Source organism: Xyrauchen texanus, chromosome 1 (assembly GCF_025860055.1).
Source record: "Xyrauchen texanus isolate HMW12.3.18 chromosome 1, RBS_HiC_50CHRs, whole genome shotgun sequence".
Lineage (NCBI taxonomy): Eukaryota > Metazoa > Chordata > Actinopteri > Cypriniformes > Catostomidae > Xyrauchen > Xyrauchen texanus.
Window position 1 is genome coordinate 12,907,156 of NC_068276.1, and position 17,193 is coordinate 12,924,348.

The following is a 17,193-nucleotide window of genomic DNA, read 5'->3' on the forward strand; positions in this document are numbered from 1 at the left end:
CCTGACAATAATGAAAATGGCTCTTTGTTGACAACAGTATACATTTTTGGAATAAAATGGCTGATGTCTTTGATGTCATATAATTTTTTGTATATTAAATACAATTAAGTAATATTCTCAATTTTTTTTTTACATGATTTGACAATTACATCTTGGCAAGAAATTATGAATAACATTCAGTTTCCAAGTGATATTTACATTTGACAGCATATTGGTCAATGACAAATAAGGTTTAAAACACAACGTCAAAAACATTTCAAAAGAACATTTCTAAAGAAAAAAAGAGATTTCATAACTTTCAAAAATGTCAAGAGCTGTAACTAAGTAAAAGGTATTACAGTGCTTTCCTTGCTCCTTGAAAACATGTGAGTGTACTCAACTTAATCATTCATTTAAAATGAGTTCTCTTACGAGAGGTTCTCTCGTATTGCGTAAGCTAGCTTACGCTACGGGAAAGATTCATCTTTTCTGAGATATTGAAGCCAAAAAATTATCCTTAATTTTTGTATCCATTATCAGCGCAGTCGCGGCGGCTGCAGACCTTGGCCGGGCTAGCTAGCGAGCTCATAGGTTGCTCTGCGGCAACTGCTGCAGCCTATAGACGAGCTTGGGCGAACTCGCATCCAATGAGGAAGCGTCCGGCGCTCACTGCATCAAAGCCCGCCAAAAGGGCGTGACTAGAGTGCATATAAGCGTAGTTAGTAGGCTGGAACCCTGATTTTCATCTCTTCAGCGAAGCTCTCCGCATCGCTGACCTGGAAGCAGCGTCGCCGTTTGAGGGGCATCTAGCAAGCGTGGACAGCGCTAGAAGAAGCCGGCCGTCTCAGCCACCTTCAGCCATCCTGCGAGCTACGCCATCCGACGGCGTATCCTTTTATTAAGCAAGCTAGTTCTCACGAACTATTCACAAAAAGTACTGGCGTCTTTTTCAAGATGCCTCGCTCCACTTGCGCCTCATGTCGCGCCCTTCTCAGCACAGGAGACCGCCACATCATCTGCGCTCTCTGCCTGGGACTGGGGCACGCAGAGCTCGCCCTCACTGAGGGCGGATGCGATTTCTGCGAGGAGCTACCGACGTCGACCCTGCGGGCTCGACTTCGAGCGATCAAAGCAGAAACCGCCAGCGCCGCCTACCCTCAGCAGCGCAGGAAGAAGCGCCCGCTCACAAAGGCTGCCGGAAACTGTGGTTGAAGCGACTGCCTCGCCGGAGCCTCTCCCTCGAGCATCGCTTTCACCCTCCCGCCCCCGGGGCCGCGCAGTTGCCGCCGGCGGCCGCACTGCTGCCATCTCCGGATGGCGGCGGAGGATAAGGGCTGCTGTTCCATCATGGCTTCGGACAGCGAGGTGGACAGGCTCCCAAGCCTCCTCCTCAGCCCAGGAATCCAGCAGGACCAGCGCCCGGTCGAAGGGGAGTTAACGCGCCTCCTCACACAGGCCGTCGACCGCCTCGGGCTCAGTGGTCACCGCCCCTGAGCAGGCACCCAACAGACTCGGCGGCTGCTTTCTTCAAAGCCATCGCCGCTCTACACCCGCGGCCGGGCGCTCCCTTCCTGCCGGAATTACATACGGAGCTTGCAAAGTCGTGGAGCGCTCCGTTTTCAGCCAGGACCCGTTCACGCGTCTCCACCTCTCTCGCGTCGGTGGGCGGCGCCACTGAGAGAGCTACTCCTCCATCCCCGGTCGAGGACTTCGGTAGCAGCACACCTTTGTCCGCCCTCCGCGAGATGGCGTTCCAAGCCTGTGCTCCGTCTAAGGCCTGCAGGCGACTTCCGCCTATGTTGGCGGCGCCTATTCCGCCACCGGCCAAGCCGCATCTGCTCTGCACTCAATGGCCGTTTTACAGATCCTACAAGCAGACCTTCTTCGGAGTGGGATGAGAAAGGCAGGCACCCAGAGGCTGTTACTGATCTACTGGCCGACAGACCTGCGCCCTCGCGCTACCAAAGCTGCAGCCCAAGCTCTAGGGAAGTGCATGGCCTCGCTGACTGTGACCGAGAGACACTTATGGCTAACACTAGCCGACATGGGAGAAGCAGAGGCTCCACGTTCCTCAACGCACCGCTCTCTCCAACCGGTCTCTTCGGCTCCGCGGTGAGTGGCATTGTTGACCGCTTCTCAGAAGTCCAGAAAGCCACCCAAGCCATGAACCTCTTCCTGCGGCGTCGCTAAGCTCCTCTGCAGGCGCTCACGTGATCAGCCTCCTGCACGAGCCTCTTCACAGCGCCCAGTTCAACAATCTCCAGACTTCTCAGCGTCGACAGGGCGGCGCCCTCGATCGCGCTCAGACAGCCGCCGCAGACCGCCTCCCCAGCGGGCCTCGATCTAAGGTAGCGCTGAAACCCGAGCAGCGAAGTCTTCCTAACTGTGTTGAACAAGCGGCGGCTCAGTCCGCCGCGGCGGACCACTGTCAAAGCTTTACCCCTGTCAGTCCCCTTCTCTCAGGCTACTACAGTGGTGAATTTAGCAGCCAACAAGCGGTGACACTGCCGGCTTGCCTGCACTCAAGCGCCGTTTTCACGGCGACCCAAATAAATCTTGTATAGAGCAAACATGTCTTATGTGTAGAAAAAGTGCCCACAACCCAGTGTTAGCCCCTACACACAAGCATAACACATCCGATGCCCCTATCAGAGCACGCTCTCATAAAGCGATTACTGAACAGCTCGGCGTCAGAGTCAATGAAAGCGCCCACAAATGCGTCTTGTGCGCCCATTCTCTGCCAGCTCTGTCACACGACCAGCCCTATGTGTAGAAAATGTGCCCACAATCCAGTGTTCACTTCTGCACACAAGCACTGCATGTCTCGTGTCCCCACCAGAGCACGCTCACATAAAGCGTTCACGAACAGCTCGGCGCTAGAGTCAATAAATCGCCCACAAATGCGTCGCGCGCCCATTCTCTGCCCGCTCTGTTACACGGCCAGCAACCATTCCTCTGTGTGTAAGTCCCGTGCCCATGACTATGCTTGCGCATCGCGTAACAGATGTGACTCTTTCCCCATTCATTCCAATCGGAAGTCACTCACAAAACAGCCTGTTCATGCTGTCTGCGAGCAATCATGCATGAACACACTAAACGCAGCTCACACATTTTGTTCAAGCTCTGTGTGCGACAATCAGAGCGAATTGGCCATTCACCCTCTAGCGTTACGCTTCAAAGCGTGGGAAGCTATTCCAGGGATATCCAAGTGGGTGTTAAGCACAATACAACAGGGCTATTTGCTACAGTTCGATCGCCGCCCCCTCGCTTCAGAGCGGCTCGAAACCACTGTGAACACGGAAGCTTAGCGTGCATGCTTCGTTCAGAAATAGCAAGCCTTCTGTGCAAAAGGGCCATAGAAAAAGTGCCACCCTCTCTGAGCGAGTCGGGGCTTTACAGCCGTTATTTTCTTGTTCCCAAGAAAGGCGGCGGCCTCAGACCCATATTAGATCTCAGGGTTTTGAACAAGGTGCTTGCAAAAGACCGTTCAAAATGCTTACAATCAGAAACTCCTCGCGCATGTGCGCCAGGGGACTGGTTTATTTCTCTCGATCTGAAAGATGCATACTTTCAGATTCAGATAAATCCCGTCACAGGCCATTCTTGAGATTCAGCCGGCGGCCAGGTTTATCAATACACCGTCCTTCCGTTCGGCCTGTCCTTAGCACCCGTACTTTCCACGAAGTGCATGGATCGCGGCCTTCGCACCCCTCGCGAGTCAGGGTTTCGCGAATTCTGAACTATTTGGACGACTGGCTGATTATGGCTCAGTCACATATGGAGCTTCTGTCTCACAGAGTCAGTTCTCCTCAGCCATCTGAACAGTTTGGGTCTTGCAGTCAATTGGACCAAGAGCTCACTACAGCCCAGTCAGACCATTTCCTTCCTGGGAATAGAACTAGACTCCGTGGCAATGGCGGCTCAGCTTATCTACACAGCGCGCGCGCCGTGTTCAGCGACTAGCCGCATCTTTTCAGATGAACAGCCTCACGCCTCTGAAGAAATTCCAGAGAGTGCTAGGTTACATGGCCTCAGCCGCAGCAGTACTTCAGCTGGGTTTACTGCACATCGCCCGCTTCAGCATTGGCTAAACACCAGCGTCTCGCCCGGGCTTGGGCCACAGGCGCCAGCCCATCAAGGTGACTCAGACCTGCATATCAGCTCTGCAGCCCTGGACAGTGGCCGAATGGTATCAGCGGGGAGTGACAATGGGAGCTGTATCTCGCCGAAAAGTCATCTCGACAGGCAGCGTCCAACACGGGTTGGAGCGCGGTCTCGCGAGAGCTCTCCGGTTTTCGGCCTATGGTCAGTTCAGGAAAAGCTCCTTCACATAAATTGTCTGGAAATGATAGCGGTCGAGTGCTGCGCTGCGTCGCGTCTTTCTCCCGGTCATTCAGGGTCACCTACGTCCTGGTCCGTTCAGGACAACAGATCTGTGGTATCCTACCTGAAACCCCAGGGGAATGGTCCCTGCTGCGCTCAAACAGTCCAGGCGTTATGGCACCTATTCGGCAGAGCAGAGATAGACCTCTTTGCGTCCAAAGAGAACTCTCACTGCCCAGTATTTTTCTCGGCGAGGGCAGCTGGCCCAGGACTGGCCCAGGCGCCCGGCTTCGCCTTCCCTCCCGTCTCGCTATTGCCACAGGTAATGCAGAGGATCAGGAAGCAGCGTCACTCGGTGCTCCTCATAGCCCGGCGTTGGGAGAATCAGACATGGTTCCCGGGCTTACGCAGCTGTCACTGACAGCGCCGTGGCCCATCCAGTGAGAGCAGATCTCCTCTCTCAAGCTCGCGGCACAATCTGGCATCCCCACCCAGAGCTGGAGCTGCATGCGTGGGTGATCAGCGACTACCGTCGCTCTGCCAGAAGGAGTAATAAACACCATCATACGCGCTAGAGCCCCTTCCACGAGAAGACTCTATGCGTCAAAATGGTCTGTGTTCTCAAAATGGTGCACCGACAGAGACCTGGACCCACGGACATGTGGGGTGTACGTACGCTGCTCGTATTTCTACAAGAGCTGCTGGATGAGGGCAGATCCCCATCCACGCTCAAAGTGTATGTGGCGGCCGTTGCGGCGTTAGCTGAACCCCTGCACGGCCAGTCATGGGGTAAAAGCGAGCTGGTCATCCGGCTTCCTCAGGGAGCTAGAAGGATGAACCCCGCGCCCCCATCGGTTCCTATCTGGGATCTTTCTATAGTTCTCGAAACTATGAAAGCCCCCCTTCGAACCACTTCAATCCGTGGATTTGAAATACCTTTCACTCAAAACCGTTTTCTGACTGCCCTGTCATCAGTCAAGCGTGTGGGAGACCTTCACGCGCTGTCTGTCAGCGCTGCGTGTCTTGAGTTTGGACCAAGTGACACCAAGGTCATTTTAAAGCCTAGACACGGCTATGTTCCCAAGGTGATCGGTACTCCTTTCAGAGCACAGGTCATTTCCCTATCGGCGCTGCCAGCACCGGATAGCGAATGCGGCGCCAATCTCCTTTGCCCGGTCACAGCACTGAGATTGTATACTGCAGCTCCGCTGCTTTCAGGCGCTCGAGCAGCTTTTCGTTTAGATTCGGGGCGCACCAAAGGTCTCGCCGCCTCGAAACAGACACTATCTAGATGGATAGTGGACGCTATTGCTGCTGCATAGCGTCAAAAGACCTGCCATGCCCGTTGGGCATTAGGGCTCACTCCACTAGAGGCATGGCATCCTCGTGGGCATGGTCCAGCGGAATTTCCATTCACGACATATGTGTGGCAGCGGGATGGACTTCCCCTCCACCTTTGTCAGATTTTACAATATGGAAGTGCCCGCTCTGCAGGCAAAACTACTAGCGGTTTAATACGCTACAGCTCCCTGGTGAGCTGCACTGATGGGACACATTCCACACAGACCGGCACCGCCGCTCTGTCGTTCCGTCCTACTATGTGCTTATGTATTACACAATCAATGACCCGCATTCTTGCCGGCCAAATATTATTTCCCCACTCATAAGGGCTCCCGGGTCCCCCTTAATTCCCTGGGGCTTATACAGTGGATGCTTGGCGCGCACGGCGTTGACAATGGGTTCCGTGGCGTAAGCTAGCTTACATATCATGAAGAACCTCGTAAGAGAACGTGTCGGTTACCTAACGTAACCTCGGTTCTCTCTAGATGAGGGAGCGAGTATTGCGTAACCGGCCGTGCTTCAGCGCCACGGCGACTTTTAAGCTTCAGTCAATGAAAACCAGGGTTCCAGCCTACGAACTACGCTTATATGCACTCTAGTCACGCCCTTTTTGGCGGGCTTTGATGCAGTGGTGCGGGCGCCTCTCATTGGATCTGCGAGTTAAGCCCAAGCTCGTCTATAGGCTGCAGCAGTTGCCGCAGAGCAACCTATGAGCTCGCTAGCTAGCCTGCTCAAGGTCTGCAGCTGCCGCACTGCGTTGACAATGGATACAAAAATTAAGGATAATTTTTTGGCTTCAATATCTCAGAAAAGATGAATCTTTCCCATAGCGTAAGCTAGCTTACGCAATACTCGTTCCCTCATCTAGAGAGAACCGAGGTTACGTTAGGTAACCGATACGTTTTCAAACATATTTTTTTCCAAGATAAATTTCTTAATTTGTTTTTTAATGTAAAGGATTTTTGAGACAGGTATATCAATACGTTTACTAATGGGGTTATTTCATCTGACCTGAACAAAATGTACCAATGTGATACAAATGTGATACAACCATCAATACAGAGAAAGTATTACAAAAAACTTATTTAAACTTTGTTTACCAACCAAATGCAACATATATTGAAAGAATATTTCAACAGGTAATATAAAACAGTAGATGTCTACACGAACATCAAAACACAAGTAAATAACATTAGGCGTTTAGGGCTAATTAAGGCGCTGATCGCAAATACCGATCTATATATCAAGAACCATCAATATACTTATATAAATGTCAAAATGTAATTGTGGTGAGGACTTTACTATGGCACATCCCTCCTCCTTCCCGGGTTTCGGCACCAGTATACCAGCTTGACGATATAAATAATAGTTTAATATAAAACTTAAACAAAAATAAATCAACAAATCTCTCTCTCTCTCTTTCACACTGCAGCTTCCAGTCGGGCTTTATCCCTCTCTGAGGCTTGATTAGCCTGATTAGGGGCCAGGTGTGCGGAATCGCGACCCGGTCCCGCCTCCGCCCTGCCACACTACTGTTTAAAAAAAACAAAAACATAAAAAAAAAAAAATGTCACACACAGTCATGTGGTTTAAAGGGGTCTTCTCGATTTTGTTTGTTTGTTACTTGACAACGTAATAGCTCCCTGCATGTTAGTTACACCACCTAACTATATTTGAAAGAAATAATGATAAACTACTTTTGCAAACATTTGACTTTTTTCAGGAATTTCTGCATTTATTTGATTTTATTGTGCACTTAGAAATGTTTAAAATAAATAAATATCAGAAAAATATCAAAATGACTGAACTATATTTTTACATGATTTGACATTTACAGGTGTGTTCATTATTTATTTATTTTGGGTGAATTGCATTTTTATATATATTTTTAAACAGCTAACATAATGGATCATAAATTGCCTAAGTCAAATGACTAGCCTATATTGCTTGGCAAACGAGTCATAATGGTTATTATTAATACATTAACTGTATTGTAGTTTTACCTGAGAAGAACACTGATCCCGGGGTAAAACTCTGATCCCTTTTAATATATTAAAAGCTGCTTTTTGAGAGCAGTGAGAGTATCGAGGCTTCTCCGTTCATGGGGGGAGGTTCCACTCGATATATTCGGATATGTGCTCCAGCCCACTGAACCAAAATATACCAACATTTCATTTCCCCCCTCGCTCTCACAACATCCTCTCCAAATGCTGTAAACCTATTTCCAATGCCAAGTAAAAAAAGAGAAAATACTTCCTAAAGTAGTTGTCGACAACAAAGGTTTTCCGTGCATCTTCCTCTTTGATTTGGGATATATCCTGACCTTTACGCTGGAGTATAACGGGATGCAGCTGTTTCACAGAGAGCGCTGGTGAGAGATCAGACATCAGCATCATCCAAGTATGAAGTGAAGCTCAACGCACATGTGGACTGCGTGTCTGATGGGCTGCTTGATGCGGATCTGCTACTTCACAGATCTTTCACACTTCTCCTCTTCAGGATGTCTCTGATGTTTGGGAAAGCAAGAACTTGTAACATTGTAACAGTTCCTGAGCATGAGCCATCAGAGTGTAATATTGTGGTTTTGGGAGCAATGGGATCTGGAAAGTCAGGTATGACTTTATTCAAAATTACACAATAGTTTATACTATTATTAATATTAGACTATTATCATTACTGTTAGTACATTTTCCTACACTTTGTGCTGGACAAATTCACTTCATAATTACAAATACAAATTCGTTTTTTTATTCAAGTAAGACAAGTCATAATCTGTGTATTTTCATATATTTGAACTACTGATCATTTAACCATTACATAATGATTGCGTTTTATTTAAAGAAATGACTATAAAGTGTTGTTGTTAATGAAATGTGTTTAACAGTTTAATCTTACAGTCCCTGTAATGAGACTATTTTTAAGCCAAAAGCAAAAGATTTCCCATTACCCCTTTGGGACACTATGTTACGAAACTGAACTTCACTTAGACTTACAGGAAGTTTGTCTGTCCCCAGCAGCACTCACTGTGAAATTCCTCACAAAGCGGTTCATCAGTGAATATGATCCAAACCTTGGTGAGTTGCCCGGTATTTCAGTGATTTACCATATTATCGAACATTACTGCAGTTCCATTACTATATGACTAACGGCAAGCCTTAGTTTCATATATGCAACTTCAGTGTAAGGCAAATCTATCAACTTTCAGACTTTATATGCAGCTCAATTTATCTCAGCATTCACCAGAGTTCTATTTATTTAGCCTCCTAAATTAGAATATGCTGTTTTGTTTTCTTATATTCTGACATGCTATAGAAATCTGCATTTGTTTTTCTGCTCATATTATGTTTGTTGTCATTTTATGTTGCAGCCCCATCATATAATGCACTTTTGTGTCAACACTGACCAACTCTTTTATAGTTGTTCAACATTTTAAAGGGGTCATGACAAATTATTTATGTATATATACACACTATGTCTATGTCTATCGTATTATGTAGAAAAACGTTTAAAAATAGTCCAGATTGGCACAAGGTTTCGAGAAGTTCCCTGTGGTGTAAAGAAATAGAGGCCTTCACCTTTCTGACCGAGCGCCGGTGGGCGGGCCAAGGGTGCGATGATGTAAAAGTAGGCGTTGATGTCATGTGCTGATGTATTCATCTGCGTGACATCACAAAGTAGGGAAAATTCAAACGCTTGGTTTAAAGAAATGCTATTTTTCTATTGAGGAGGAAGTTTTGAGTTCTGAAACATACAATATGTTTTTATAGTACAATGAACGCTTACAGGTCAATGATCCAGGAAAATGTTATGACCCATTTAAGGCTTAAAATGTAAAGGAATTGCCAAACCACTTTAAATATTAAAGTCTTTAGTCATTTTCCAAGACAACAACATAACATTTCTTTCAAAACTGTCCTTTGTTGTATCACATTTTCAGCTTGTTCAAATGCAATTTTTAAATAATTTAATTAAAGTAATTTATAAAAATATTTATATTCACTTTGAAGAACTGGATGGACAGAGAGACCAAACAAAATGTGACTGGGATGTAATATGAACTGTAATTTTATTTTTGTTTATGTTGCAATGCAATAAAGATGTCCAATTTCTTTTGGCTAGTTACTTTGATACTATTAGATACTACCATTCTTGTATATTCTTTATTTTTAGAGGATACTTACTCTTCTGAAGAAGTTGTTGACCAACAGCCAGTTCTAGTCAAAGTGATGGACACCGCTGATCAAGTAATGATTTCCATATGCCTCTTTTGCAAATATTTTCCTTCTTGCTGATTTGACAGCCTGTTTTTGCATCCACATTTGTTCCATGATAATGGTGGATGCTTGAATTTCCCATATAAAGTTTGATAGATAATAGACCATTAGCATTTGGCAAACCTTGTGGTAAGTGTTCTGAACTGCTCTGTCTTCATTTATTTCAGGATGGACCAGTCAACTGTGAGCGCTATTTAAGCTGGGCCAATGCCTTCATCATTGTCTACAGCATTGACAATCGAAATAGCTTTGAGGCCTGCCAACAGTACATGGAGACAGTCACACATTATACAAAAGGCCTGCAGCCTGAAGCCCCTGTCATTCTTCTAGGAAACAAAGTGGACATGGAGCGATACAGGTAAATGAAACATCCTTCCTATTAGGTTTCATATGTTTGGTTATTATACCATAAAATTATCTGTAATGTGTCTTAAGTGCAAAATGTAAAACCTTAAGCAGCCAAATGTCCTGTGTTGGAGTGAGTGTTAGTGAAAAATATCAAAACAGTAACTTAGTAAGCAGGAAACGGTGCATTTGTACAGTTACAGGAATGTACTTTATTAGTTCAACTGGAAAAACATATGACCTGTGACTAGCTAAATTACAACAATTAGGCCCAGTACCACCATTTAGTTATTTAGACGTCGACCTTTCACAATTCTTAAATATTTAAACTAGGATATGAAGTAGGTCCAGGAAAGTACTATTTATTACTTGAATATTTTCCTTTGGTATCGTAAACATGTTACACAGCACATGCAGTATCACACTCAAAATGACCATATAGCAGCTGGGCTCAATCAAATCTATTCATTTATGTAACCACAGATTTATGCATTCTTCTTTGCCAGGAAGGCTTTTAACAATAGGTGTTGCCTGCTGGTCCACTGCTTTTTTGTCTGATGTGACATTCTTGTTTCAAAACGTTTTTAAAGATTTTAATTAAAGGTGTGTTGAAATTAAGCTTTTGAGTTTGTGTTCTATGCAAATGAATGTTCCGGATTGCTCTATTGACAGCATTTGTGGCATAAAGTCGATCACCAAGAAAATAATTATGTTCCTTAGTTGAAAAAAATCTAACAAAAAAAAAAAAACAAACAAACAATAATTACGTTTACAGTAACACACTTACAATAGAAGCACACAGACCACAGATGTATTTCTATTATTGTTTATGCACAATGAATTAATCAGTTTAAATTAGATTAATTAAAACGGTGATTTAAATTAGATTAATTATAACAGTTTTTTATTATATCTCTCAAAAAATACTTTTTGACCACAGTGAGACTGATCTGCAACAGTTAGTCAAAAATTGTTCTCCTAAAATCAGTATGTGCTTACCGAATTTTTAAACGACTGCCCCCAGTGGCCAAAGCTGGAAGTGTTATTGAATGCAAGGACACTTGCAACTCCAGTTTTAACTCCGTGAAATGACCACAGAGTGGCACTAAAATTGATTCGTATTTTTAGTTGTAAATGATGTAATAAAGTCAACAGGAATGCTTTTAACTGTACCCCCTAACCTCAACCCTGAACCTAACCGTCAGTTGAGTAAAAATGTAATTTGAGAACAAAAATGCAAGCTACAAATCGTTTTATCACCATTGTTTATGTGAACGAGATTACGTCATGATTTCCATAGAACCAGAGCCAGTGTTTTGGAGGGTGAGCATTTTGGGTGCATGGCATCGGCCTTCTCTTTGGCGCCACCACTCCAGCAGATGCCTAGAAATTGCCCTGAATGCAAGTGGAAGGGTACCAACATTTTAAAGCCCCAAACGCACATAAAGGCAGCATTAAAGTAATCCATAAGACTCCGGTGATGAAATTGATATTTTCAGAAGTGATATTTTAAGTGTTGGTGAGAAACACATCAATATTTAAGTACATAGTTTTCTATCAATCTCCATTATTGAAATTGAGATTACATTTATACGCTGAATTTAAACCAAAGTTTTTTCCACTATACTGTACAAAAATGAACTCCAAGTTCACCAAAAATGAAAAACAAATTGAAAACAAGGAGTGCATTATACATAGACAAGGCTGTTGGTATATTTGGGACACAAAAAAGAGCTAACGCTTCTGTTAATCTCCCAAACTGGCACAATTGTCGCCAATGTCAATAATCTGTAAATGGTCGAAATATCGCACAATTTATCAGCCTAGTTGATATACTGTGTTTGTATATCACTAGATATAAGTTCACAAAGACGATGTAAGAAATTCTATAAAATTAGTTTCATGTTAACATGCTTAATGTTTAAGTCTTGTGGCTACAGTTTTACTAAGTGCCTTTTAGAAACCATGTTTTTTTTTGTTTTGCTTTCTAAAAAACCGAAAGACAAGTTGAAATGATTTCCTGTTGTAACTGCTACAAATGCTGTCGATAGAACTTAACATACTGTATATCAAACCCATTTAAATCTCTCTTTCTCTCAGACAGGTGAGTATGTCAGATGGTGCTGCTCTGGCCTCACGGTTCGGGTGTCTGTTCTTTGAAGTTTCCGCCTGCTTGGACTTTCTATCCGTTCAACACATCTTTCACAAAGCCGTTCGGGAAGTGAGGCTAAAGATGGAGAGGAGTCCGCTCTTCATCAGTGAAGACAAACCTGCGATCAGCCTGACCTCTGCTCCTCCCCTCACTGCCTGCTATAAAGAGCTGCCCACTCCAGCCACAGCAAAGCTGGTTACGGTTAAGTCCTCAAGGGCTCAGAGCAAACGCAGGGCCCCCACGCTTACACTCCTCAAGGGGTTCAAGATCTTCTGACTTACTGTTGCCCTCTTCTGACGCTGAAGAGGATCTACATGAGGGAATGCTTGTCTTTCAGACATTTGTCTGCTCATTTTGGCATTCATGAAGCTAACAGGACTTGAACGATTGCAAAAAAAAGTGTATAAAAATACACTGTCCTCAAATTCTGTATATTAGAGTGCTAGTAATTATCTTTGTTAGCTATTCTGACTATTCAAACGATTACCTTTTTTCATACCACAATTTTACTTTCATTTTAATGTCATTGTGCCAATTTTCCCTTCATAGGCTATAATATATTCATTTTAAAGACTCCATTTGGACATCTTTGTTTATATGGCAAAACTCAAAACCAAAGGAATCTTCAAGACAAAATAAAGATTTTAATCTATGATCTTTTTCATGCTAGGAGGAAAAAGAAAGTTTAATATTGATTAAAAACATTTTAATTACCACGTTTATAAAATAATATCACATGGAGAGATACAGAAATGTGTTAAGGAGGAGAATAACTTACAATGGACTGTTACGTGGACAGCAGAAAAGAAAAATGTTAGAATTGTGTTACATATTATATTTTTTAAAATACTAAATCATTGTAATTTTTATTTTGCTCTATTTAGATGCAGCACTTTCAAGTAAAAAGCTTATTTTATTTAGTATAAAATAATGATATAGAATAATACATTTGCATTTGTAAACAATAGTTAATGCAATAGTTAACATTAACAATACTTTTTACATAATTTATTAATCTTGGTTTATGTTAATTTCTAAAACACTAATACATTTTTACAATTAGAAGTATATGTAAACATTAGGGAATACATTATGAACTAACATAAACAGTGAGCAATTAACATTAACCAAGATCAATATATGCTGTAAAAACATTGTTCATTGTAAGTTCATGATAATGCATTAACTAATGTTAACAAATATAACCACACTCAATTTCCTACAGACTTCCATCAAATTCAATTTACAAATCTTTAACAAAATAAAATAAAACAATGGTTTTATTTTTTTATTATTTAGTTAAAAATTACACATTTCAATTTAATTGTGTTATGAAACTGAATTGAGTAAATCTTAATAAACAGGTTTAAACAATGTTTTTTTTTAGTTCGTATTGTAAAGTGTTACCCAAATAATACACATTGCTTTATAACACGTTGCAAAGTTGTGTTTGAACTATAAATGTAGATACTGATTGTGAGTCAGGATGGAATTGAAAGGCATACTGTATACCAGGGGTCAGGAGCCCATTTTTTTATTTTTGGTTGATGCAGTTTTTCGAAAGAGCCATACCACAAACGAATAATTTACTATTTTCAAAAACAGTTTTTCAATAAAATACAATGTTTATATTGCCCGTAGACTATTCAAAAACAAACAAATATGCAAATATTAATAGGTAACATGTTGCAATATGGAATTGAGTACACGTGTTTGTGCGGGTCTCCAAAAACCCGCACAAACACGTGTACTCAATTCCATATTGCAACATGTAAGCAAAAAGCAAATAAAATAACAAAGTGATAAAAAAATCTTATATATAACCACCTCCCTAAATCCAAACATTTACTGTCTCCAACGGCTCTATTTGCCATCACACAAGTATCAGAATGTTTCAACAGATGCAAATTAAAAAGTAAAGACAATTATAAATGTAAAGATTATTATAATAATCATCATAATAAATAAGCCATAAAATCGCTCTTGGAATAATACTTATTGGGAAACGAGTCCCAGAACTCTATGAATGTTTGTGTGTTGGAGAAGCGCTTTCATTGCACTCAGAGCTCACTGCGCACATAAATCAAATCAGACGAGCATCGGCGGCTTTTCTTTCGTCTGTTCTTCAAAATATAATCACGTTTCATCAAAGGCGCGTCTTTTTGTCTAATTTCTTGTTATACAGCTCTACAACAAGTCTTTCAGGTCGCCTTCCACAGTGGCTGGTACATCAGCAAAATACTTAGCATGAAAATTTCACCCACGCCTGCCACGACCAACGAGCCAGCCCCCATGCCTGCCAAGGCCAACGAGCCAGCACATATGCCTGTGGTCTCGTCCGCTCCCTTGACTATGCTGTCTTTTCCTGTCTGGAAAAGGAGGAGAAGGAAAAGGACACCTTCTCCCCAGTCGCTGCCAGGGCTCACGACCACAGAGGTTGTTCCCCAGTCGCTGCCAGTGCTCACGACCATGGAGGTCATTCCACATTCTCTGCCAGTGTGGACGACCACGGAGATTTGTAGTCCTTAGTTTCCTTTCATGATTGGTTTCCCCAGGTGTTCCTCATTCCCTTGTTTGCCCTTGTGTATTTAAGCCCTTATTTCCCCTGGTTTCTTTGTCATTCTTCACATATGTTGTCATGTTCTGTGCCTTGTTCCCTGTGTTTTGTTTCCTTTTATTCTGAGTTACCTTGTTTATCTTTTGTTTCATTAAAAGCTGCATTTAGAACCTCATTCCTCATCTGCCTCGCCACAGTGGGAATCTTGAGAAACGCTGCGTGTCACCATGCTACTGCAGTTATGCCGCTACATTGTGTGGGTGGGTTGTATTTAATTTGATGAGGAAAAAGGGGTTTCTGATTGGTTAGCGTAGTGTAGTGGTATAGACTGCTGTCTTTTATAACTCCCCTGGTTTGGTCATTTCAGTTATGTTGTGTAAAATGGTGACTTTACCTTTTATGCATAATATATTTAAACTTTAATGCGACCTGCATTATGCAGTGTATATAAGAACAACACATATGTCTGCTTTATTGTATCACACCCCTCAGCATTAGGTGGGTTTTGATAGTCTATCAGCCAACTTGACATGTGTCACAATCTAGTGACTGCACACTTTCTGGTATCAGACTCTTCTGCTCCAAAGCGGTTGTTTATGCAAGGCTTGTACTGAGCTTCACTGGCCAACTTCTGCCTTCCTCCATACTCTTTTTGCCTTCGGTGTGCCATGTTTATGGCTGTCGCTCCAACATTTACAGTGAAATAAGCTGCTCACCAGAATGCATCTGTCTGCACTAAAGTGCAGGGCTGAACTTCCGACGTTGCTGTTTGTTTAGTTTAGTTAAGTTTAAGTTTTGCTTTTTGTTTTGCTTTTTGTTCTGTTTTGGCATGTTTCCATATAAAACTCAGTCACTGGCTCTGAAAGTACTGTTTTGGGACTCACAGAGACAAGTGTCTTGAACCAATGAGATCATCATGAGTTTGGAAACTGTAATTTTCTTCTGATTGAAACCATTTTAATTTATGTTATTTGTGTGAAGTTGATCATAGCAGGGTGATTTGTTATCAGACTCTCTCTCCCCTGCTCTTCATACTTTTTGTTTTGTGTGGGTTAAAACACTTGTTTGAGTTTGGTAGCTCTGCGTCCAGAGTTTTTTCTCGGTTTTGTTATTTTATTATGATCCTTTAATTTGGTTAATTTTTGCTTGTCTTTTCTCAGGAGCTGAGGGCCCCAGTGAAGGGGGCTAGCCATTCCTCACTAAATGGTGGTGGTGCCCCTGTCACATGATGTGTGCTGTGTATTCACAACTGATTCACCTGTGCGGTTTGTGTGAGTGAGTGTACACCTGTGTGAGGAGTGTCTTTTTATAGGGGTATCACTGCACTCAGCTAGCCTACCTGTTTCTGGTAAGCCTCAGCCCTCTGTGTTGCACAAGCAAAGATATTCTCAGAAATTCTGCGTCAACACACACTACAAGTCACAGAAGGGGGTGGATGAATTATTTTTATAAATAAGGCCCTAAATTGACTTATGGTGATAACAGAACTGATTAAAAATCTTAAGAGTAGAAAGTGCTACTGGATTAGTAATGGGAAATAATCAGATAGAGAATAATTGGTCCGAATAGATGCCAGCGGTGAATGGTATAGTAATTTAACCCAAGATATACTGTGTATATATATATATATATATATATATATATATATAAAAAAACCAAATTTTTCTAATAACGCAAACAAATATGGCCATTCAATCAAAAGCCTTCTCCACATCCAAAGAGATGATAACATCTGGATCCAGGGAAGGAAAGGGCAAACACATCATGCTAGCTAATCTTCAGATTTTAGAGAAAGAATGACGATTCCTTATAAATCCCTTTTGATCGTCTGAAATGATTGTGGGAAGGACATGTTCCAAGGGGTATGATAGGAACTTTACTAGGATTTTAATGTCAGCATTTAAAAGGGAAATAGGATGATAAAACACACACTGAGTGGGGTCCTTATTTTCTTTAAAGAGGAGTGTGATGGAAGCTTGTGAATAAGTTGGTGGCAGAAAACCAAATTCCAAAGATTCTTCAAACACTTTGAGAATATTTGGTGCAAGTTTCTCCTTAAATTTATTATAAAGCTCAATAGGATTTCTTCCAACTCAAGACCTTGATCTAAATCTTCTACCTCAACTAACTGCAAAGTCAGAATGTCTAAATGATTTAAGAAATTGTTCATATCTGTTGTATCTGAAGGGAATTCTGAAGTATATAATGAGAAATAAAAGGAT

General features: G+C 42.6%; 1 protein-coding gene across 1 annotated transcript; it reads left to right on the forward strand.

The window, feature by feature from the left end:
- Positions 1 to 7,825: 7,825 nt before the first annotated feature.
- On the forward strand, positions 7,826 to 17,193 carry LOC127649486 (ras-like protein family member 12). The gene is made up of 5 exons (XM_052134637.1): positions 7,826 to 8,255; positions 8,661 to 8,717; positions 9,814 to 9,887; positions 10,085 to 10,275; positions 12,363 to 17,193. Exons 1-5 carry the CDS (start codon positions 8,144 to 8,146, stop codon positions 12,688 to 12,690), a joined length of 762 nt encoding a protein of 253 aa, XP_051990597.1. The 5' UTR covers positions 7,826 to 8,143; the 3' UTR covers positions 12,691 to 17,193.

Excerpts from the sequence above, each read along its gene's own strand:
- LOC127649486 (XM_052134637.1), top strand. The coding sequence starts at position 8,144 with ATGTCTCTGATGTTTGGGAAAGCAAGAACTTGTAACATTGTAACAGTT. Across the intron at positions 8,256-8,660 it reads AATGGGATCTGGAAAGTCAG|CACTCACTGTGAAATTCCTC; the intron begins GTATGACTTTAT and ends TGTCCCCAGCAG. Across the intron at positions 9,888-10,084 it reads TGATGGACACCGCTGATCAA|GATGGACCAGTCAACTGTGA; the intron begins GTAATGATTTCC and ends CATTTATTTCAG.